General features: G+C 42.5%; 1 protein-coding gene across 1 annotated transcript in view; it reads right to left on the minus strand.

The window, feature by feature from the left end:
- The window catches only part of nbeaa (neurobeachin a), a 111,055-nt gene that overhangs the window by 4,940 nt on the left and 82,212 nt on the right, over window positions 1-23,903 (minus strand). Inside the window, exons 29-53 of the mRNA XM_030745791.1 lie at window positions 23,484-23,608; window positions 23,309-23,377; window positions 23,006-23,174; window positions 22,307-22,698; window positions 21,815-21,951; window positions 18,776-18,930; window positions 17,730-17,856; window positions 15,654-15,773; window positions 14,600-14,727; window positions 13,956-14,017; window positions 11,208-11,272; window positions 10,628-10,736; window positions 9,277-9,443; window positions 8,536-8,660; window positions 8,298-8,447; window positions 7,719-7,855; window positions 7,475-7,592; window positions 7,208-7,310; window positions 6,993-7,108; window positions 6,094-6,206; window positions 5,688-5,828; window positions 5,463-5,582; window positions 1,086-1,238; window positions 792-956; window positions 479-568 (exon numbers count right to left, since the gene is read on the minus strand). Coding sequence (XP_030601651.1) covers window positions 479-568; window positions 792-956; window positions 1,086-1,238; window positions 5,463-5,582; window positions 5,688-5,828; window positions 6,094-6,206; window positions 6,993-7,108; window positions 7,208-7,310; window positions 7,475-7,592; window positions 7,719-7,855; window positions 8,298-8,447; window positions 8,536-8,660; window positions 9,277-9,443; window positions 10,628-10,736; window positions 11,208-11,272; window positions 13,956-14,017; window positions 14,600-14,727; window positions 15,654-15,773; window positions 17,730-17,856; window positions 18,776-18,930; window positions 21,815-21,951; window positions 22,307-22,698; window positions 23,006-23,174; window positions 23,309-23,377; window positions 23,484-23,608 — 3,356 coding nt within the window. The remainder of the gene's footprint in view (window positions 1-478; window positions 569-791; window positions 957-1,085; window positions 1,239-5,462; window positions 5,583-5,687; window positions 5,829-6,093; window positions 6,207-6,992; window positions 7,109-7,207; window positions 7,311-7,474; window positions 7,593-7,718; window positions 7,856-8,297; window positions 8,448-8,535; window positions 8,661-9,276; window positions 9,444-10,627; window positions 10,737-11,207; window positions 11,273-13,955; window positions 14,018-14,599; window positions 14,728-15,653; window positions 15,774-17,729; window positions 17,857-18,775; window positions 18,931-21,814; window positions 21,952-22,306; window positions 22,699-23,005; window positions 23,175-23,308; window positions 23,378-23,483; window positions 23,609-23,903) is intronic.

Consider the following 23,903-nt stretch of genomic DNA (forward strand, 5'->3'; position numbering starts at 1 on the left):
GATGTAGAGACACTGAGGCCTCATGCTGCTGAGGGTAGCAGGGAGCACAGAGAGGCTAAAAACATCATTACATACTACTGTGTGTAATAAAACCTCACATACGTATCTTACACCTTGTTAATGGAAGCTATTCATCTTGGACAATGTGGACTTAAAGTAACTGATGCACTGGGAAGAAATTAAAAAAAATATATTAAAGAATAATGTTCACAATGTAGATTCAAAGCATAAATATACTCCAAAGAATGTCTGTAAATCTGCAAAAATCTATGTTTCTTATTTCTGTGGCTCTGCAGCTGAATTCAAATGACCTGAGACTTTTGTCCATTGTAGTGGTCACAAAAAAATATTCTTTTCCTCGCTTCTCAGGAGGTTATGTGCCAACGCTTGGTGGTTTTTTTCAGGAGTGTTTCTGTAAGCATGTGCAAAGAAACTTCAAAATAATTCAAGATTCGCTAAGGCTGTCGAGGTATCTCACCAGGTGCATGGCGGAGGATCGAGGTGGGTGTGGCTCTATCAGCAGCTGTGAGGGCACCTGACCACTAACCTGAATCTGGGCCTCAATCAGCTAGAGTCAGAGAGGAAGAGATCGGGTTAACACAATCACATTACCCCCCCTTTGATTTCAGTACTTACATTTAATAAGCATGCAAATATACACATACAGTTTACTTACAGAGTTTTAAACACTACAATGACCACAATTTTGAAGAAATCACTCCCTATTGTGGCACTAGAAAGTCATGCAAGTCAGATTTCTGCACTTTAATGATAATAATTTGTTAACCAACCTCACGCTGCACAGCATCTAGATTGTCTAGGTTGACCGCTCCCTCATAGGACAAGAAGTTGAACACATTGAGAGCACGCACTGCTTCTGGACCTCGCTGCTTGTAGCCAAATATTAGATCAATCCACTGGTGAAGCTGGCACGACACAAACTCACTCTCCAACGCCTGGACATCGTGAGCGTTGCAAAGAGAGAGAGAAAAAGGCCAAGATTATTCTCAGTTTATGACCAGATTTGAAGATGAAGCAAAAAATTTGAGGTCTCATTTAAAAAAAAGTCTTCCTGTTTCTCTTACCATGCGGTTAATGCGGACAAAGTCCTCAGGTTTCTTGGCCCAGACAGGAAGCTCCACATCACACACAGGAACTCCATCATCGCGTATCCCGAGCTCATACTCATTACTGTTGACAAACATCTCGGGCAAGTAGTAGAACTCTGGGATTAGCTCCTTATGGATAAAACCGAAAAAAAAAAAAAAAATTTTATGTATTTTGTACATTATATTTAATGTACAAAATCTTTTCAGCTAGAAAAACTATTCCAAGCTCAGAAACAAGCTTAAAACCAACACAGCAAGATCACACAACATACATAAAAAATGAAAAAATGTCTGAGTGTGGGACATGAATGGCCCTCTTGCTCCACCTGCTTCAGACACTCTTGACCACCCATCTTTGAATGCAACTTTAATTGTGCTCTCTGCTTCAGAAAGTAAAGCCATGTCACTATATATTGCACATTTTCTACCACACTGCATTAGACAAACCCCACCCCAAACCCTCAGTAAACACAGAGTCCAAAGACACACGTTAGGTTATAGGTGTTAGGCCATAGGTGTGGATGTAAGATTACAAAGCACTTAAAGTACACAGAATAAAATGAGTTAATGGAGTTTGAAATGCTTTCAGTGGACACTAAGAGTGGAAAAAGACCTGTCACAGATGGGGATATCTTCTGGCTATTAATGAAAATATAAGATAAATGTAGAAGTCAGGATAACATTGCAGCCCTAATTCATGATAGAAAACCCTTCAGCAGACATCTTATTATCTCCTGCAAGATTATTTTGCCCTAATTTGGAGTCCTTGCGCTAAACATTTATCCAAATACTTTTACTCAACCCTGGATTAGTAAAGATGTAATAGTTACATATTCCAGTAAAAATATATTTTCAATATTAACAAAACCCATTAAATTTGATCTGTTTTAAGTAAGAGGTTGATATTCTGTTATTATCTTTAACATTTCTACAAATACTTTTTGGTAACCACATCCTAGAACAGACAAAAAATTTCCAACAAATTAGAGAACTCTGTACAAGGGTGTACTACATAATAATGTCTGTTTATATAATCTATAACAATAAGCCAGAAATAATGCGTGCTTACAAGGTATTTATATCATATTATATTCATGTGTGTACAGGAATATTACTAAATAATGCTCCCACAGTAGATAATCTGCTGATAAAATGCATTATGTGTAATGTCACTATAATCATAGTGATGTTACACATACTTCATACTTCATCCAGGAATATGATTATCGTGTTGCACATCTTTGAAGGATAATGAACACATATGCCAAACTCCAAGGCTCAACTCCCTGCGATTTTGGAGTCTGTAGAGCGGACAGTATGATGACAATATTGTCCCGCTTTATTTTGCATGGGAGGATAAAAATAATGCACTGATGTTATTTATGGATGTTTAAATGTAGTTTATACTGTTTGTAGCTTGGCAAACTTATTTGTATGGGCCTCTCTAATAATCTCAGCAAATGGCTCCATATTTCTGATCTAGCACTGATTTCACACATTTGCCTTTCCTTTTATGCAACCCTCCCATTTATCTGGGATTTGGACCACCACTAGCTTGCAACCCCTCGACACTGGGTTTGTGCCTCCTCCTGGAATCAAACCACAGATCTATCATATTCAAGGCAAATGTGTTAAGCACTACACCACATCTCTTTGTAATATCACATTTTTGGTTTTAGGTCTCAGTGCTGATGGATTTATCCATCCATCCATCCATTTTCTTCCGCTTATCCGGGGCCGGGTCGCGGGGGCAGAAGCCTAAGCAGAGAAGCCCAAGCTTCCCTCTCCCCAGCCACCTCCTCCAGCTCATCCGGAGGGACCCCAAGGCGTTCCCAGGCCAGCCGAGATACACAATCTCTCCAGCGTGTCCTGGGTCTACCACGGGGCCTCCTCCCGGTGGGACATGCCCGGAACACCTCACCCAGGAGGCGGCCAGGAGGCATCCTAATCAGATGCCCGAGCCACCTCAACTGGCTCCTTTCGATGTGGAGGAGCAGCGGCTCTACTCTGAGCCCCTCCCGGATGGCCGCACTCCTCACCTTATCTCTAAGGGAGAGGCCAGCCACCCTTCGAAGGAAACTCATTTCTGCCGCTTGTATTCGCGATCTTATTCTTTCGGTCACTACCCAAAGCTCGTGACCATAGGTGAGGGTAGGAACGTAGATCGACCGGTAAATCGAGAGCCTCGCTTTTACGCTAAGCTCCCTCTTCACCACGACGGACCGGTGCAGCGTCCGCATCACTGCAGAAGCAGCCCCGATCCGCCTGTCGATCTCCCGTTCCCTTCTCCCATCACTCGTGAACAAGACCCCGAGATACTTAAACTCCTCCACTTGAGGCAAGAACTCGTTCCTGAGCCGGAGATGGCACTCCACCCTTTTCCGGCTGAGGACCATGGCCTCAGACTTAGAGGTGCTGATTCTCATGCCAGCCGCTTCACACTCGGCTGCGAACCGTTCCACTGCGAGCTGGAGGCCCCCCCGTGATGAAGCCAACAGAACCGCATCATCTGCAAAAAGCAGATGATGGGAGGAACGGCCTGCCCGATCTGAACCCGAATGGTGTTTTGTTATTGGACTTCTGTGCAAACCACAGTTTGTCCATAACGAACACCATGTTCGAACATAAGGATGTCCATAAGTGCACATGGCACCAGGACACCCTAGGTCGCAGGTCGATGATCGATTTTGTAATCGTATCATCAGATCTGCGGCCGTATGTTCTGGACACTCGGGTGAAGAGAGGAGCTGAGCTGTCAACTGATCACCACCTGGTGGTGAGTTGGATCAGGTGGCGGGGGAAGATGCTGGACAGACCTGGCACACCTAAACGTATTGTGAGGGTGCGCTGGGAACGCCTGGCAGAAGCCCCAGTCCGGGAGATCTTCAACTCCCACCTCCGGCAGAACTTCGACAGCATTCCGAGGGAGGCTGAGGACATTGAGTCCGAATGGACCATGTTCCGCACCTCCATTGTTGAGGCTGCTGCTCAGAGCTGTGGCTGCAAGGTGGTTGGTGCCTGTCGTGGTGGTAACCCCCGAACCAGATGGTGGTCACCGGAGGTGAAGGGAGCCATCAAGCTGAAGAAAGAGTCCTATCGGGCTTGGTTAGCCTGTGGGACTCCGGACGCAGCTGACAGGTATCGACAGGCCAAGCGGAATGCAGCTCGGGTAGTGGCCAAAGCAAAAACTCGGGTGTGGGAGGAGTTCGGTGAGGCTATGGAAAAAGACTTTCGGACGGCATCGAAGCGATTCTGGCAAACCGTCAGGCGACTCAGGAGGGGAAAGCAGTGCTTCACTCACACTGTTTATAGTGCGGGGGGGGTGCTGCTGACTTCAACTGAGGCTATAGTCAGACGGTGGAAGGAATACTTCGAGGACCTTCTGAATCCCACTGACACGCCTTCTGTAGTGGAAGCAGAGTCTGGGGATGAGGGGGATGACTTGACCATCACTGGGGGTGAGGTCACTGAGGTAGTTAAACAACTCCTTGGTGGCAGAGCCCCTGGGGTGGACGAGATTCGCCCTGAGTTCCTGAAGGCTCTGGATGTTGTAGGGCTGTCTTGGTTGACACGCCTCTGCAACATCGCGTGGAGATCTGGGGCAGTGCCATTGGATTGGCAGACCGGGGTGGTGGTCCCCATCTTTAAGAAGGGAGACCGGAGGGTGTGCTCCAACTTTCGGGGGATCACACTCCTCAGCCTCCCCGGTAAGGTCTATGCCAGGGTGCTGGAAAGGAGGGTGCGTCCGTTAGTCGAACCTCGGATTCAGGAGGAACAATGCGGTTTTCGTCCTGGTCGTGGAACGCTGGACCAGCTCTTTATCCTCTCAAGGATATTCGAGTGTGCGTGGGAGTTTGCCCAACCAGTCTACATGTGCTTTGTGGACTTGGAGAAGGCATTCGACCGTGTTCCTCGGGGTGTTCTTTGGGAGGTTCTGCGGGAGTATGGGGTGTCTGGCCCATTGTTGCGGGCCATTCAGTCCTTGTACAACCACAGTGAGAGCTTGGTCCGTATAGCCGGTAATAAGTCGGATTTGTTTCCTGTGGGTGTTGGACTCCGTCAGGGCTGCCCTTTGTCACCGATTCTGTTCATAATTTTTATGGACAGAATTTCTAGGCGTAGCCAGGTGGCGGAAGGCTTCTTCCTTGGTGGCCTCAGAGTCACATCTCTGCTTTTTGCAGATGATGCGGTTCTGTTGGCTTCATCACGGGGGGGCCTCCAGCTCGCAGTGGAACGGTTCGCAGCCGAGTGTGAAGCGGCTGGCATGAGAATGAGAATCTGATGGATTTATGTTAAATTTATACTTTTCGAAAAATCTAAAACCAGTCACTTAAGTATGTTGCTCCACTTTACCTTGACATCAGCTGTGTCTCTCTGGCAGTTCCTCCATGAGCGACCGATACCAGAAAAGCCTCTCTCTGGATGGTCAAACTTACCATCATTAGCGCTGAGGAAAAATGTTGTAAAGGGCTCCTACAGGCACAAAAACAGATACACTCATTTGAAAAGCAGCCTTGAGTATCTGGCACGTGTTCATTTAGGTGTTACAGTTTGTAAGTGTGTTAAGTAGGCACTCACTATTCTGAGCATCCACATCAGTGTTGAATGTGCAGTGGAGTATAAGGTTGTGTAGTGGTGAGGAGGTGTACTGTCATCGTCCCATGTCTCGTAGCGTTCAGCATAAAACGCTGCTCGCTTGGGATTCAGGGCACCGATTGGCTAGAAAAAAAAAAAAAAAAAAAAAAAAAAATCAGAGAAAAATAACTGGCTCAATACTTAGAAGAGAAGCCACGCATTAGCATTCATCTGCACTGCAGGACATATTTGTTTTCTTGGTCTTGTTGGGAATATGATAAGGTGAGATTCCTGCAATTGCCTCGGTACCATATGTACTGTAAATGGTATTTCTTGACTTTGATTCATTTGGGTCCAAGTAGCACACACACAAAGGTGCATAAAGAGTTGTATGTGAGAGGGCTCTCACCTTGGAAAGGTCTCTGAAGTTGCCAGGTAGCGTGAGATCGAGCTCCTCTGAATCATAGTTGGTCAAGACCCAAGGGAAGACAGGGTACTGGTTCAAATCGTTATAGGTCCTCCCTGCAGAAGATACAACAGTGTAATGACAATGGTGTTAGTCTTGTTATTAAAGACAATGTAGGAATACACAGACCATTTATCTGACATAAATGGTCTGTGTATTTCTACACTGCTTTGAGTTTTCTATTCTCAGATTAATACAAACTCTAAAATGATTGTGTAAATGTTACTCGGGGGAAGAAATGTTGCTATAAATATTTTATAATCTCACACATCTATTATGCCGGACTTGTGCTAAAATATTCACTAACTTCTGAGGCAAGATAGAATGTTACACACATTAACTAAAGATGCACATTTGCGTAAAAGACAGTCGAGCAGAGAGATAAAAGTAGAAGCTGCTGAGATTTAAACGAAGATTCAATCAGTTTTCTTTGTGTCATTGAAACTGCACTTCTGTTACTGCCACAGTGTGCCAATTTACATCAAAACATGAAATAAATAAATCAATAAAAAATGTAAGTTAAAAAAAATTAAATAAATAAAATTAATTACTTAAAAAAAACAAAAAAACATGACATGTTATTCATATTTCTAGTATATAAAGAACAATTTGACAATCTGCAGATGAAGCATTCATCTGATTGGATATCTCCCACTTTCTTTGTCTGATCTCTTCAACAAAGTGTTTGTTGACAAGTCAAGTGTGTGCCTTCTTTCCTTGGCAGTCGAAGCAACCGAATAAATTGATATTTGGACATATCAGGCAGGACCGTGTGTTTGACTGGACTTCTGTCTAAACATATATTATTGGCAGGCTGAGAAGTAGCAGATTCAGGACTTTACCTGCAATAGTGTTGAGGAACATGAGGTACTCAAAGTTAGAGATCTCTCTCCGCTGCCAGCGCTGTGTCATGTTGGATGACTTGAACAGCTGACGAGGAGTGGCCAAGGAAATCCGCCTGAAGTGTACATATGCACACATATGTGAAGTGTATAGTTCCTTTCATCAAACCTGGCTATTCCCATTCTAAGACAGAACTGGACAGAGCTATACATACCTGGCCTGTGGCAGGCCATAACTCGTTCCTACGCCGACCCGCGGGAGACTGTAGACCACCCGTTTGACTGTGGCCTGGTCGGGGAAGTTGAACATCACAGACGCTGGAGGGAGGAAGAGATTAAAGGCCAATCATTCACTTAACATTGAGCTGATATCAAACAATACACTTAAATCCACTAGGTACTGCTATTCATTCTATACTAAAATAGCTTCACCACTGTCACCTGTGAGTATGATCATTTCAGTAATAACTCTGCAGACTTACTTCTGTTGGCCATGAAGACTTCTAGTCCAGTATTCTGCAGCAGGTATCGTCTGGAGAACACAGCTCGGATCTCACTGAACATCCATTTGCCGTGCAAACCCTCTGAGTAGGCCAGCACCTGTTGAGGATGGATATGATTGGGGAAAAGAAGCATAAAGAAAGCATCTGTCCCGCCTCACAGTCTCCTCCGCCCTTTCTCTTTCTGTGCACTGATCGATTATAAAGAAAAATAATTTGTTCTTACTTTGGGGTCCATCTTCTTAAATGTAGGATCCTCTTCGTCTACCTCAAAGTAGATCTCAGTCGTAGTGATGGACAGAGTGCCTCGAGCCACCACCACCGGAGCTACCAACTGAGCTGGAGTACTCAGAACCACTGGACCTGTGAGGACAAATTAATTGGTCAAGTGTTACTGCTTTAGTCATTTAAGTACCAGCATCATGACAATAAGCATGATACACAACAGAATATAAAACAACACATTACGGTCATTTCGTGTTAGTTGAGATTGACCATTGATTGGCTTCTTTGCCTACTTTTGTAAATGACCAATAAGTTCTGAAAGTCAGGGAGGAATCACTGGATTAAACAAGGTGTTTGGTCTGATTTGCATCAGTTTTTAGTAAATTATGATTTAATCTTCTTGAGTCAGAAAAATCAGCCGGATGGTTAAATTAACTGCAAAGCTTTCAAATGCCAAACTTGCCTTTGGAGATAAAAAGTCTTGGACGAAAACGTACTAAAAACAAGAGTCATAGAAAGTTTAGACAGACTGCAATAAAGTGTCTGTTTGTGTGTGTGTGCGTACACGTTCGTTTCTTACCAGCAAGGTTATCGATCTCTTTTTCCTGCAGCAGACTAACAGTGTCATCGTCTCCCTCCAGCATCAACTCCGCCTCCGGGTTTTGGGTGACCACCGACTGGCTCCGGAAATTCTTTTTTGACTTGAGTCCCTTCTCCTCATCTTCTGTACCTGTTTGTGTTTGAAGTGTACATGTCAGATACCCAGGAGAGAGAAAAAAAAAAAAAAAAAAAAAGCAGGAACTGAGCACATTACTAACTGTAGTCATCCAGAGGTTTGAGCAGCACATCGGCGTGAGTAGATCCAAAGGCATTTCGCACGAATCTCCGTCTCCTCCTCAGGTCGTCCTCCCAGTAGTCTAGACGCCAGAAGTCGTGTAATTGGCTGAAAGTGGGGAGGAAAAAGGATGAGTAAATTCAGTTGTAGCACATTTAGAAAGAGAGAGATGAAGTTATATGCGACATTTATGCTAGAAACTTCCAAAACTAATTTTCTACAGTTGAAAGGGTCTTTGTTATTGGAATGAAGGGCATCATTTGACCCATAAGGGCCATTCCCACTCTGCAAACACCAATAACTGGCTTTTACATGAAGAGGAAAAATAAATGGTATTGAATTATGAATTTTTAAGAGCCGCTAGTTATTTCAGTAGTGACATACTGAATAAAGGCTTTAGATGTTGCATATTACATCCTCAAGTTACATCACATCTTTCTTTGAGTGGCTGCCAGCCTGCAGGAAGATCTGGATGAGTAAAAGCAGATTTATTGTATTTATAAAAATAAGGTCATCAGTCTCATAATGCTACCAGGCAGGAATGATGCTAGGAGTCAGGTCTCTCTGTGTGCTTTAGCTCAGGTTCTGCACATTTTTTGTTGGTTTATTCATCAGTTTAAATCACAATCTGAATCACTACACACACTCCTGCAGGCGTCTCTCACGAGCACTAAAGCAGTAACGGTAACCTGAAATGTCCCACACACAGTTCCAGGTTTTTTACCTCTGTGACATTGTACCCCATGCTCCATGTTTATTGGTCAGGATGTTGAGGATCTTCTGTTTCAGCTGGTTAGCAGTCACATGATCTCTGTGCTTAGCTGCACTGATGAGATGATCACACATTTTCTCCTCCTCCCTCCGGTCTGCAGCGTACTGGGCACAGTTAGACTGGAGGAGAAGGGAAGGTGGAAAGTTAAACAAGAACCTGATACTGCAGGAAGCCACACACCATTAATGTGTGCTAACAAGGAGACACCTATCAGTAGACTAAGTGTTCAGATGAGGATCCTTAAATGTAGCTAAAAAGCATACAAAGGACTTATACATCAGGCTGATAAATGGGTGGATAATGGCTGATAACACACATCTTAATACTGCATATGTGTTAACAAGATTTAACTGCAGTAATTCAGAAACAGTTAATAAAGTCAGTTTACTTTATTATAATCTAATAAAAAAAATATCCTAGTAAAAAATGTTTATGTTATGGAAAAAAATGATATTGATGATCAACCTCAAAAATTCCTTTTGCAACTCTAAGGGGAAATTTATCATTTTATTTAAAGGGCAAAATAATAAAAAGACATCCATAATGAACACTATAAAAACACAATTTTAAGTTTTGGGCTTCTTTGTTGTTAGAAGATATTCAGACCATGAAGCACCGGCGCCAGAAAGCAGGTTTAGTGACAAGTCCGAGTTTGTTAACCCTGAGATGAGGAAATCTCCTCTGTTACCATGGTAACAGACTCTGTGCTGGCAGGTTTACTGCAGCAAACTCTGACTTTCTCTCTGACTCCTCCCCTCCTGCTGCACCTGAGCCTGTCTAGTGTCTGGTTTCATTTCCTCATTGATCGCTACAGACATGAAATCCCAACTAGATATCAGTTTCTTGTTATATTTAACATGAGAGCTTTTATGATGAGCCATTGATGTAAGTGCATAGACAGCACTCAGTGGACATCATGGATTTATTACCAGCTCAAAATCAAATTTAAAGCCTACCTCTTCCTAACACTGTGACTCTGTGGACAGCTGTCAGTTGAAATGACTCTTTTCTCTTCTCCTGTTTTTTTTTTTTTTTTAGATAAAGGTCATGGACCGCATTGACTCACATTCATATTCTCAAATTTGCCCAACTCAGAGTTTAAAGTTAGACTCAGAGTTTGCTGGACCTACATTCTGGAAAATAAGATGAACCTGAACAACCTTGAAACAACAATCTGCACTGTTTATAGGTAAAAGCCACTGGAAACAATACACATTGCCCACTTTATGAGCCTTCTTGCTCACAGGCTTACATGCAGACAGTACTGTGACAGAGTGAAGTTGTGTTGTGTGTGTGTGTGTACCTCAAATTCAGCATGTTTGTGTACATCCTCAGCCCTCTGTCTGTTCAGGATGAACTCTGCTTCATTGGCAACACGCACGATATGATCCTTCATGGCATGACACAGGAGTCTGGTAAAGGAGCAAGAAAAATGGGGAAGTGAAAAAGAGCCAAAAAAAGAGAGAAAATGCAGGAAATCTATTTAGAGAAAATAGACATTCTCAACAAGATGGGATGTAAGACTAATAAGACGGAACCATGATTTCAGCTAACATCCTTTTTTCTTTTTCAGTGCACGATTGTTGTTTTCCACATTGCTCTTTTTTGTTGGGTTTGCGCTGATACTCCGATAGTTTGGAGTAAAAAGGAAAACAGGCGGAATAGCACTGAAATTAGACCAGCTCAAATCAACTGTAAATGTAATTGCACAATAATGATTCGACTTCCTGCTGGTCACACATGGCACTGTGCACTTATCCTGGCAAGGTTCTCATTAGGGCTCTATCACGCCCATTAGTTGTTAAGCACTGATACCAGAATTAGTGTTAATGTGTGAATTACAGAGTGATGCGGGGTGATAAGCATTAACTGTGATGGATTACCTTCCCTCATTGATAAGCTCAATGAAAGCCAGTCCAGCATTCTTCTGAATGGAGTTTTGCCACTCCTAAGTGTAGAAGAGACATCAAAATGAGTATGCTGGACCACAGCTGGGAGTAGAATCAGGCAAATAATGGACAGATCATGCCCCACACACACACACACACACACACACACACACACACACACACACACACACACACACACAGGTCCATTTTTACTACCTATTCACTAAATATTTGTGTTTGTTTTTTTGTCTTCAAACTTCTCCTACACCATCAGGAGTTGAGCAGCCAAACTTGGCATACAGGTACATCTTAGGCCTCCTGAAGGTCCTTATCTATATCAGACATTATGATGCCATCATGTTGCCTAGCAACAGGCTAAAATTAGTCATTTATGAGCCTATAAAATCTTATAAAAGCATCATATTTTGTGACGTTAACATCTCATTTATATCCACAAAAATGGAATTAATCTGATAAGATGCTGCTTTCTTAGTCACCCGTGCTACATCAGGAGGTATGATCTATTATTGCCATCATGCTGCCTAGCAACCACATAGCAACGAGCTAAAATTGCCCATTTTTAGCATCCAAGCAACATCTGTCACCTAATTGCCCTAAACATTTCTCAGTGTTTTTAAGTATATCAATTTGGAACTGGCACCAACAGGCCAAACATTACTGGGCACAGACATGTACTAGTAATTATACAGTATATGTCTACTACAGATTAAGCTGCCCATCAATATATAAAATACTTAAGAAATGGTTTTTAAAATACATTTATGCCAGAACTCAGTGAACTCTACCGGCTCAGGGGGCCAGTAGAATTGTGTTGTGGTGGGATACATTTGAATTTCTATGGTTCATCTGAAAAAAAACAGCTGCATTGTCACTAAACACAAAAAAATTAGATGTGCTAACAGAGTTAGATCTGTATATCTTTGTTTTTGATTAAAAAAATAAATAAATAAGGAAAACACAAAGATTCAGTTTCCCAGAGATGGAATAAGCTCAGTGCTAAACCATAAACTTGTTTCAATGGAAGTCTTCATGTTATTTTTCTTTTAGGCTAAGACTACAGTAAATCCATGTCTGGCAAACCTGCTGAATGTGCCTCAGAAATGTGATGACAGCAGATGCTGCCAGAGCAGCTTCAGTGTGTCTTATTGATTGTCTGGAACTCCACAGGAGGGACAGTTATTCCAAAGCATATTCCCTCATTTGGTGTCTTGGTGACTACAGTGGAGAGCGCTGTCTAACACTCTGGTCTGCCATAGTTGTTCAATAGGGTTGTGATCTGTTGACCTTGAAGGCCACAGCATTTGATTCACATTAACTTCATACTCATCAGCAAGTCAGTGAGCCCTCATGACCCCAGTGATGGGGGCACTGTCATCCTGGGAGGGACCTCTCTCATCAGGATAGAAAAGGTTCATCACAGGATAAAACTGAAAGCACGGATTATTTATACACAGTACTGCAGTGAACCTGAGTGGACGCATCAGCACTTGTTGTGTTTCTCCACTCATTTAGTCAGGGCTTTCCTTTAATTGGTCACACATTTGTTCATTCTTTCACAGTAAATACTGTTACATCATCCAACCCTGACTGGATGAGCTAAGCCGGCTGTTGTGCTGATCAACATGTAAAAAGCTTAAAAACAGAGATTAAAAAAAAGCTTTATTTGAGAGGATATAAGCAGCTTCATCCTTCACCATTGAAAGTGGAAAAAGTGCACAGAAGTCTTAAAACTGCTCAAAGGAAGGATGAAAGAAACAAGTGTCAGTGCAAATGCATCTGTCTCAGCTTATGTGGGAGAATGGAGACTGAAGCAGGATACGAGTGCTGCTGAAAGCCTCAAACTATCAGACCTCCATTAGCTCCACTGGCTCTTAAGGCAGTGAAGGACACGTGGGACTATCTCCTGTTACATCCCCCCATCCGGTGGATCGATTTCTGGGCTAGGGTTTGCTCTCCCGGGTCTCTAATGGCAGACAAGGCCGGAGCCAATGGTAATACTATACATGCTGACAAGCAGCCACCCAGAAGTGGAACAGAGAGGAAGAGAAAAGGGAGTGGTGAAGAGAAGGGCAGTGTGGAGCAGTATGAGATGAAAGCACTTGCTACTGAAACACCGAGTTAAAACTGACCATGACTGAAGATATAAGAGGACAAAAGGCGAGAGAGAAGATAACATAGCGGTAAAGCTGCAGAAAATGGAGAGCAAGAGGAAGGAAACGAAGGGCTCCTCCAAGAACAAGAGCGCTTCTAGAAACTTCATAACTTAAAAGGAAAACAAAGCTGGTCACTCATTCATTCCTTTTGTGAAAGGCTCTGTGAAGGTAAGCATCACTCTCTCTCTCTTTATTCAGGAAAACTGAGCTTACTGTGACAGAAGACAGGTAAATGAGTCAGATAAAACAGATGTAACGTTTGTGACATAATGTGTTTGTATGTAAAACTAAGATCTTGTGCGTGTGACAATTCTGTCTGCGCCCTAAATATTGCTGAGGTAAAACTATGCTGTGATATCATATTACATCTGCAATGTGCTCATTACATAGTCATCCCTGCCTCGCAGGGCAGATCGATAACTCAGAAGCTTCCTGTGTGCTCTAAAAAAAACAAACAAAACAAACAAACTTTCAGAAATAGTTAGAAATGTCAGGCTTTGACCAAAGTGATTGTAAGTGTAAGGACATTACATCAAGAGACAGAGAGAAGAGGTCAGAGGTTACCAACCTGAGAACAGAGCAGCATTACGAGCTCCACCACAGACGTGCTAGACTTCATACACACCAGACCTGTGGCACAGACATGCAACACAGTCAGGAGCTTCTCTTTATTCCCTATGACACACACACACACACACACACACACACACACACACACACACACACACCCTCCACTGCAAGATACAAAAATATCATCAAAGAAGACACCGTAGTGTCAGTGCTTTCTGCTGCTGTGGTAGAGTCATTGTAGACAAGTTTATAAAAAGCATGCCACAGAAAAGACAAGAACAAACAGTGGAGAAAAAGATGAGGGACGGCAGGAAGCAGGTGAGCAGAGGAAGGATTGCAACACATTTGGTACGATCTATAATACCCATAAAGCTAAAACTGGCATAATCTGATCTAAAAATATTGACACGTCTAGCTAGCTGAGTAAAAACGGTGCAAACTCCTACCTGCTTGACGAATGGGTGAAGCAGCCAGTTCAAAGACACACACTCACTCATTACCTCATTCTCAACCTCTCCACTAAGTCACTCTTTTCCTCTCAGTCTGTCTCATACACAAACATTACGGTGACGGACAGTGAATGAGGAGACTCCACAGAGAGACGCCAGTTAGAGAAAAAGGAGCCGTGTACAGCACCTGTACCTTCTATGAGCAGCTCCTGCCCATGGCTACCCAGCAGCGTCCTGGACAGGAAGGGAGCAAAGTCCACAAATATCTCCCTGAGCAAGGGGGCCACCTTCTCCAAAGCGCGCTCCAGCTTGGTGGTGATACTGTGGCAGAGATAATTGAGAGAAAAAGATGAAGAGAATAGCAGTGAAGATAACACGAGCAACATACAGACGATGGTAAAAAGAGCATTTGAGGAAAAATCTCAGGGGATTTACAGAGAAGGGACAAATGTGAATGAAAGAAATATGCAGAGATATGTGGGAACAAGGAGGGGACGCACAGGAGAAGAGGGAAAGCAGGTGAAAGGAAGAGAAAAAGGTGTGAAATGGACACAGAATACAGAATAAAATGATGGTCTAGTATGGAAGCAGTATGTCTGTGTTAGTATTACTAAGAATAGAATGAGTTAAAAGGATAATCGTTAAGCTGGTCAGCTTAGCATTGTGGCATGAGTGAAGGTTAAAGTGTAATAAAAAAACTAAACCTGAGAAACTGTCAAAATATTGCATCCATTCTCTCTATTGGCTCTTAAATGCTATGCTGTGTCTTTATGTGTGTACAGATGCAGCTTAAGAAAAATGCTTTTTCATTCTTTAGAAATTGACAAATTGAGACACGAGTGCAGCAAAGCAGACTCAAATATGGAGCCGTGATGTCAGTGAAGTTCATATTCCTGGCTTTGCAGGTGAGGTGATATCTGAAATAGACCTGGGTCACTAATCTACAAATTGTGATTTTGTTTTAACCTGCTCAGAGAACCGGATGATTTGCAGAAGCTGCAGTGAAGGTTAAAACAAGCACTTTGACTCAGGTCTGGCCTGGAGTTTAGGGTTAGTGTGAGGAGATGACCATGCCAGAAATGACAGAGTGGACTCTGCTACTGAAAAACTACTGAAGCTGCTGAAGACGTCCGCCCTTTCTTGCATGGCATTCTGGGAACATTTAGTAGTGGTTGGGCGTGGCAGAGGGTGTGTGGTGGAGGAGGGGCAGAGGGAGGGGCATGGGGACAGGACGAGTATCTCCTTGCCTAAAACACTGTCCTGCATCTCGGGGGGCTGCCTGGAAGCCAGCCAGAGAGCTAAAAGACTTGAGCTCAGGGGGCGTCTGACCGCTGCGCAGCGCACACTGCGCCACCTCACAATAGGCACTGCAATACAAACCACACACATGCGCGCGCACACACACACACACACACACACACACATAAACACACACGTGCAGACATGCGCACTGATTAAGGGGAGTCATGCACACGCACCCACCCACTCGTGTGTGTGCACTTTTAGAAGAACATGTGAAGTCATGTGAAAAAGAGTTTTCACACGACTCTATGCAATCCTGTGAAAAACCTGTGAAAGTTCACCCCATGAGTCACCCTGGCAGAACCACCTTTAGCAGCAGTAACTTGAAGTAATGATTTCTCTCTGACTTTAAGTCTCTCACATTGTTGTGGAGGAATTTTGGTCCACTATTTATAGTGTTGCTTCAGTTTATTAAGGTTTGCAGGGATTTATGCACAGCTCTCTGTCTCGCCACAGCATTTCAATCAGTTTGGTCTGGACTTTGACTGGGCCATTCCAACAACTCGATACTGTTCCTTTTCAGACATTCTGTTGTAGATTTGCTGCTCTGTTTGGGATTATTGTCCTGCTGAATGGCCAAACTGGGCCAAGCTTTAGCTCTTTGACAGATGGCCTCACATTTGACTCTAGAATACTTTGGCATACAGAGGAGTTTGTGGTCAAATCAGTGACTGCAAGGTGGCTGATGATTTATCAGCCCTCCACCATGTGCTTGACAGCTGGTATGAGCATAGATACACAGGTGATATGCTGTGTTTGTTTTTTGTCAGAAATGGTCCTGTGCATCACGACCAAACATCTCCACTTTGGTCTCGTCTGTCCAAAGGGCTTTGTTCCAGAAGTCTCGTGGTTTGTTCGGATAAGCCGTGCTGCCATGTTCTTTTTAGAGAGAAGAGGCTTTCTCCTGCAACCCTTCCAACAAGCCATACTTTTTCTAATTGTACTGTCATAAACTTTACCACTTAACATGCTAACTGAAGCCTGTAGAGTCTGAGATGTAGCTCTTTGGCTTTTTGCAGTTTCTTTGAACACTGCACGGTCTGACCTTTGGGTGAATCAGTGGAATGGTGACGCCTGGCATTGCGTTAACACACACCTGAATGCTCCAGACCAGCAAACTGCTAAAATTTCTGTTTTTATAGAAGTGCTCACACTCGCTGGTGATCAGTTAACCAAGTGCATTTGATTAGCACCAGCTGGCCGCTACTTTCCCTTTAATTCCTATGGAAGCAGGAAGGGTGCACTTAGTTTTTGACAAGACTGCATAGATTCCTGTGAAAACCTTTCTCACATCACTGTATCTGCTAACATGTCTAAGGAGAGTATAATGACAAAAATGTTACAGTGCAATCTGCTACAATGTTAAAGGAATAATTGCTAATTATTAATGCTGATGGCTAATTAGTAAAGACCTCATATTGCAGATGATCATAATTTTATTAGTGGCACCTATACATTAGGAGACAAAACACAGATTTTTGTTAATGACAATTTCATTTACATGTTTTCAAATACAAAGACTGTTAAGCTTATGAAATTATCAGCTTTAATTAGTAAGTGGTGACGTTTTCATAAAGTTTCACAAAGTTTTCAAAGATGATCGTGCACCGTCGTGTAGGGTAAGTGAGAAGTGTCAGGGGTACCTGTGCAAGACAAAAATAAAATATGTGTGGCTAGAAGACGATTAACATTAGCTGATATCAGAACCTTTTCTTTTGTCTTTTGTGGTTGATTATTTAACATGTCAAATTTTGTCATGTTTATTTTACATAAGCCTAAAAATGTATACATGTGCATCACTCTAGACAAAACTTTATCTCACCCTATAATCCTGTAATGAAGGTGTAAGTAAAGTGAGAATTCTTTAAGGAGGATGAAGGGACAGGAATGAGGTGGAAAAGGGACAAGCACCCAGGAAAAAAGACAACATAAAAACAAAAGCCAAAGACGGGGAAAAAGAAAGTAGGAGGGAACTGAACCAATGAAATGACCAAGAGCTGTATGATGGGGAGCGTTCTGACCTCATATTCTCCATGGTGTCTTCCGGCATGGGTGCCACTGTCTGCACTGCTGGCAGATTCTTACTAGTTGCACCATTGACAAAAGATGAAGAAGAGGATGAGGATGAGGAAGCAGAATCTGCAGCACCTGGAAAGGACGGAAAGTGAGGAAAAATAAGACGAGGATTATAGTAACACGAACAAAGATTGGCACGAAGCGTAGAAATGCAGAAAATGTATTAATGTCTCTGATCAGCTGCAAACAAATTCAATTTTGATGGTATTTTACTGGACATGCGGCTGCTTGTCTTCTGGTAATGGCCCCCGTTAGTGAAAAAAGCTTTGCAATCAATATACAGAATCCATTCCAGGGAACAAATCCCTTCCTTCTCCATTATGCATGTATGATAAAGTGCAATATGTCTGACAGGCTGACAAAGCCTCAAATACAAATCCACTCTGCTACAGTGGACCTGCTGAGGATGATTCTGCTCAGAAAGGACACTGACCTGCACGTCTGCTGATGGGTTTTTTTCAATTCTCATTTTGTTATCGTAAATTTGGGTCAAAGAATATCTAATACATATTTTATCTTCATCTGTTTTTCCTGCATTGAGTATTAAATACAAACCATAAGCACAGTGTCCACCATAAGCGAGGTAGCTTATTTTTGATGTGTATCTGCAACCTTTTTCATCCGCCTCCAAAATAGGCTAAAACTAACCCTGAAAGGATCTGCTGGTTCAGGTTGTTTCTATTTTGGTTTGCTCTGCCTGGTACAGGACAGAAGCGTGAAGCATCAAAGACTTTTGTAACAAGAGAAGAAATTCAATTCTGCTTGATTGAGCAGCCTCTGAGTAGCTTCTAGCCTTTTACACAAACACCTCTGTCATACTGCAGTTGTCTGCGTGCGCCATCTGCTTCAACACAAACTACAGACTTGGCAAAAGTCTTTTTGAGTAAAAATATCTAAACATACATGTAGAAATTACATTAATAGGCTCAAAAAGACATGTGAAGAGGATGGATACCTAAAGAGTGCACAACATCTGTGCGTTCTCTCCCACCTGTAGTGTTGATCATGCTCTTGGGTGTTGCTGTTGCAGCAGCAAAAATGTTGGGTGTGCTGCCAGCAGAGGCTGCTCCGCTAGTGGTGGGCGTGCCCACAGTGTTGACTGACAGGCTGCCGGGTGGTGGCTTTTTGACTGGAACCACGACACTCCTGTAAAAGATGAGACATAAAGGCATCAGGCAAACGTACCTCCTACCTGGCTGAGAGTGATACTGAGAAATTAGTCCATGCATTTGTTACTTCTAGAGTAGATCTAGAAGTTAAAAAAAAAAAAAAAAAAATCACTTTCTCCTGAATAATCAGTCCCCATCGTGTCTTAAAGACCTCATAGTACCAGATTATCCTATCAGAATGTTTTGCTCTCACACTGCAGGCTTACTTGTAGTTCATCATTTCCAAAGGTGCAGCGAGAGGCAGTTTAAATTGAGGAGCCAGACATCCTCTCAATTTTCAAGAATTGGCTTAAAACTATCCTTTTTGGTAAAACCTGTAGGTCAGATAACCCAAAATTGTCCCTTAGGTACGCTGCTATACGCCCAGACTGCTGAGGGACTTCCTATGATGCTCTGAGCAATTCACTTCCACTCCCCTCTATTCACTCTCCATGTGTGTATATGCCACTACTGCATGTCATTTGTGTTCTTTCTTCCATAGCTTGTGTTACGCCCCATTTGTGGTTTGTCGTCTCTCTCTCTCTTTCCTTCTCTTTTCTGTTTTCTCTCCATCCCAACTCCCAACCAGTCATGGCTGCCCCTCACTCAGCCTAGTTCTGCTGGACATCTCTTCCTGTTAAAAGGGAGTTCTTTCTCCCCACTGTCACCTACTGTTTGCTCATATGGGTTTGTCAGATCATTGGGTTTTTATTGTATGGTCTTTACTTTAAAATGTTAAGTGCCTTGAGATGAGCTTCTTTGTACAATGCCCCTTTGTGTTACTTTGGTTCCTTGCACTGATCTGTGCCTGTATTGTGTCATGACCACTGTGCTCATGAACGCAGAGTAGACTTGAGTCAGATGTGCAAGCATGTTGGTTTCACTGTATTTCAGTATGTGTAATAACATTTAGAAGCAGCTAGAAACCAGCTGTTAGTTTATTAACTGACCAAAGAAATGGCAAACTTTCTATTTTCTACTCATGAATAATCATCATTAAAAATATTTTCACACATTTTTAATACCAGTGATTTTCAGTGCCCACTAATGTGCGCAAAGATATCAAGGCTTTATCTCAAAGAGCAATTTCTGCTTTTTAATTCAAAACAGCTGACAAAATCAGGGAGCACCAAGGACATTTTTTTAGATGTAGGCAATACTGGGAGCTTTAGCAGCAACATTAGAGACTGTCTTAAATGTCAAAGAAAGGTAAATCTATCACAAAAGTTAGAACATGCTGTTTTTAAGTGTACGTCTTTCTTTTGTGTGAACAGAGAGAAAGAGAGCTCTGATTAATCCTCTAAAATGGCAGTGTAACAAGCTTAAACAGGAAAAATCCACACACATCCTCACCACCATGTCGGGTAAATGCAGAGCCAAAAATTTTGAGTTCTGCGGTGTGCAAACCATTAACTCTTTTTTAAAAATATAACAAGCTTCCAGTTAAAACCATGAATAGGTGAGCACAGTGTTTATATTTGTAAATGTTACCATTAAAGGAACTTTGTTCAGAGTAAGAATTTTCTACATATGAGACAACTGATCAGTTTCTGCACCAACTGCAGAGCAGCCTGACAAATATCAGTATGTGTCTGTATGTGTTAGTGCTGCAGCTATCAGTCATTTCAGTAATCGAGCATTCTATTGATTATTCCACCAATTAATCGAGTAATCAGATAAGAAATACTTTTTGTCTTTTTACTTTTGTCTTTGGAAATAATGAGCTGCTTGTTGTTTTCTATTATAGAAATTGCAGTTTTTAATAGATTAACTGCATACATCATCTGTCAGAAAAAAATAAACTGTATTTATATCCCATATTAAAATCATATTAAAATTTTTTCTTAAATGTAAAAACACATAAATAATCACAAGTACTAAACTAAGGCATAAAATAAAACAGCCTTTACTCTGGCAGTATTCTATCTCCTGGATGAGGTAAATTTGGTGTGTTTCCGTGTGTGAATGTGTTTGTATGTCTGCGTGTTTAAGTGTGCTAGTGAATGAGTCAGTATGTGTGGTTGTAAGCCTTTAAAGGAGCATGTAGTGGTTGAAATGAAGAAAAGCGAGCACATCACTGTTCTCAGACCTGAGGTTTGTCCTCTGCTTTGATGCAACGTTTTCTAATGCAGAAAACAGACGTTATGATGGCGGCAGTGTTAATAATTAATGGTAATAACCCAACAGCCCCAGGTCAGCGGCTCAGTTTTACTACACCCCATGTCCCCTTTAGACTCACTCCTGCTTGCTGCAGGTATCACTGCCATATAAAGCAGGACGGCTGCTGTCAGCCTTCAGCGAGCTGCCTGATTTAAGCATCGTGTCAGACTATGTTAACAGTTCATCTGCATATTTTAACTTCTGCAGCTTTACTGTAGATTTTTGCTGTGTAATAAAAATTTGTTATAATACCACTAACAGCTGACTGCGGAATATTTAGTAGTGAGGAAATTTCATGACTCGACTTGTTGCACAGGTGGCATCCTATCAGGGTACCACGCTGGAATTCACGAAGCTCCTGAGAGCGACCCATTCTTTCACAAATGTTTGTAGAAGCAGTCTGCATGCCTAGGTGCTTGGTTTATACACCTGTGGCCATGGAAGTGACTGGAACACCTGAATTCAATGATCTGAATGGGCGAGTGAATACCTTTTGCAATGTAGTGTACGTTTCTATTGCTGGTCTATTTTTGCTTAAACGAAGCATCAAAGCAAAAAATTTGCATCAAGGATTTTTCAATAATTGAGTTCTTCGAGTTAGTCAATGAATCGTAGCAGCCCTAGTACATATAGTGCAAAATGGATGTGTCAGGTTGTGTGTACAGACTCTTAATACCTATACTTGTTTTATACCCATTGTAGGTCAAAAAACTGGGACCAACCTGTCGAAGGAGTGGAACTGCATGGGCAGCATGGGGTGTGTCTTCAAGGCAGGGTCTGGGTGATAGGGAGTTGGCCCAGACTCCTGTCCCAACTCCCCACCATCAACAGGAGCTGCCACCAAGCTCTTCAGGATTTCCTGCATTTCAGAGGGTGACAAATGAGAGGGATAATATGATACTTATGAGAAGTATCAAAAAAGTTTGCTTTGACTGCAAGTTTGATTTTGTTTTATAATCTAACAGAAAACACAGTTGGAAGAGTAAGTATGTTTTAATGACACATAACCTCACTGAAAGGTTAAAAGTAATACAGAATCCATGTGAATAATATTATAGGGTAAATATAAATAGATTGTTTGACTGCATTAGACCACATCTAGCATTTCTATTAGTTAAAAAAAAAACATTTTGCATAGCAAATGTTTAAAGAAATCACAATTGAGTGATCTAAAGATATCTGGCCAGATGCGGATGTTGGAATCACACGCCCACCTTGACGTTGATGCCTTTGTTTGTTTGACTGATGCTGGAGATGGATGAAGGCGGAGCTTGACTTGTGTTGGGGTTGGAGCTGGGGTTATGGGGAGAATCCAAAAGGCTCTCCTGTGACCTTCTAACATCAGATGACAGACTGCACAACAGATCTGTGCCTCCTCCCCCACTTCCTCCTCCACCTCCAATGTCTCTGTCTCGGTCTTTATCTGTCTCTCTCCCCACCAGGCCGAGCCCGAGTCCAAGACCCATCTCCGACCCATTTAGAGATCCGCTCACATGGCCCTCTTCTCCAATGCCTGAGTCTGTGTGTGGAAGGCCGGCACGGGGAGAGTCATCCACAGGGGTGGGGGTCTGTTTGTCACGATCGGAGAAGGCTGTGGATGGGTGTTCTGGAAAAATGTGGAACAAATAAAAGCTGCAGTGAGATTTTTTTAAGGATAAACACTGATATATTTAAAGAAGCAGATTTTCTTTATGTAAAAGAGACTATCAAGAAATTCCTAATTTTACTTTAGTACTCTTCTTTCTTCCACCTACTCTCCTTTCCCCCATTTTAATGGACTCTATTCTTGATAAAAGTACTATTTGGCCAAAGAATGTAATTCGCAACAGCAGCAGTGCACTGATTACCACCATCTCATCCAAAATTATGCTTGATCACTGAGGAAAATGCAGCAAAAGAAAAACAAAGATCACCTGTACTGGTTGGGGAGTTAATCTCATGGCGGATGCTTCTCCCGGATAAGCTGGTAGATCTGCCAATCTCTCGCTGGGGTTCCAAAATGTCCCGGTACTTCGAAACCATGAGAACTGAGATAAAGTAAACAACTGCCAGCGCCAGAAACTGAGCCTGCTTACTGTCATCCTGCAGCAAAACAACACATGGACACATTCAGCAGAGAAACACTCAGGCATTTTTCTGTCCTTATATCTATAACCAGACAAATACGGTACACACCAAAAATACACACGCGCACACTCACACACACACGCGCTTACCACATCTCTGAAAACCACAGCTCGGAGACGATTAATGTCTACATCCTGGAGAAGTCTGTCTGGATCCTGCTAAATATGGAAAACAGAATCTCAAATGTGGCGTGCCATACATATGCATGTTTCTGTGACAGTTTTAGGTGTTGCTGAACGTGCAATTGATTTCTGTGTGTGGTACCTTGCTGGCAGTGGAGGCACTGTGGAGGCTGTCCTGTGACTTGCTGCTGGTTAAGGAGGACTTGCAACTTCGATCTCTTTGTCTCTGCCTGCATTCCAGGCAGTTCCTAACTGCCACACAACATACTGACAGACACAGTGAGGTAGAGGAAAAAAAGAGTCAGGAGTCAGCTTTTACATATCAAGAAAAAACAAACAACCAAAGAAACAGGCATGTCCTGTGTCTTGTTGCAGCTGTGTGTAAAAGAATTTGTTTAAAGCATACACACACCCGTGAATACCGCAACACAACAAAGAAAGCTTTTCGTTACAGAATATGCTACTCATTTTGTGATGTGATAAGGTCTCTGCCCTACATCAGAAACAGTGAAAAAAAATGTCCATTACGATACACTGTTGCAGAAATGTAAGGTCATCTAAT

The sequence above is a fragment of the Archocentrus centrarchus genome, chromosome 14, assembly GCF_007364275.1.
Source record: "Archocentrus centrarchus isolate MPI-CPG fArcCen1 chromosome 14, fArcCen1, whole genome shotgun sequence".
Classification (NCBI taxonomy): domain Eukaryota; kingdom Metazoa; phylum Chordata; class Actinopteri; order Cichliformes; family Cichlidae; genus Archocentrus; species Archocentrus centrarchus.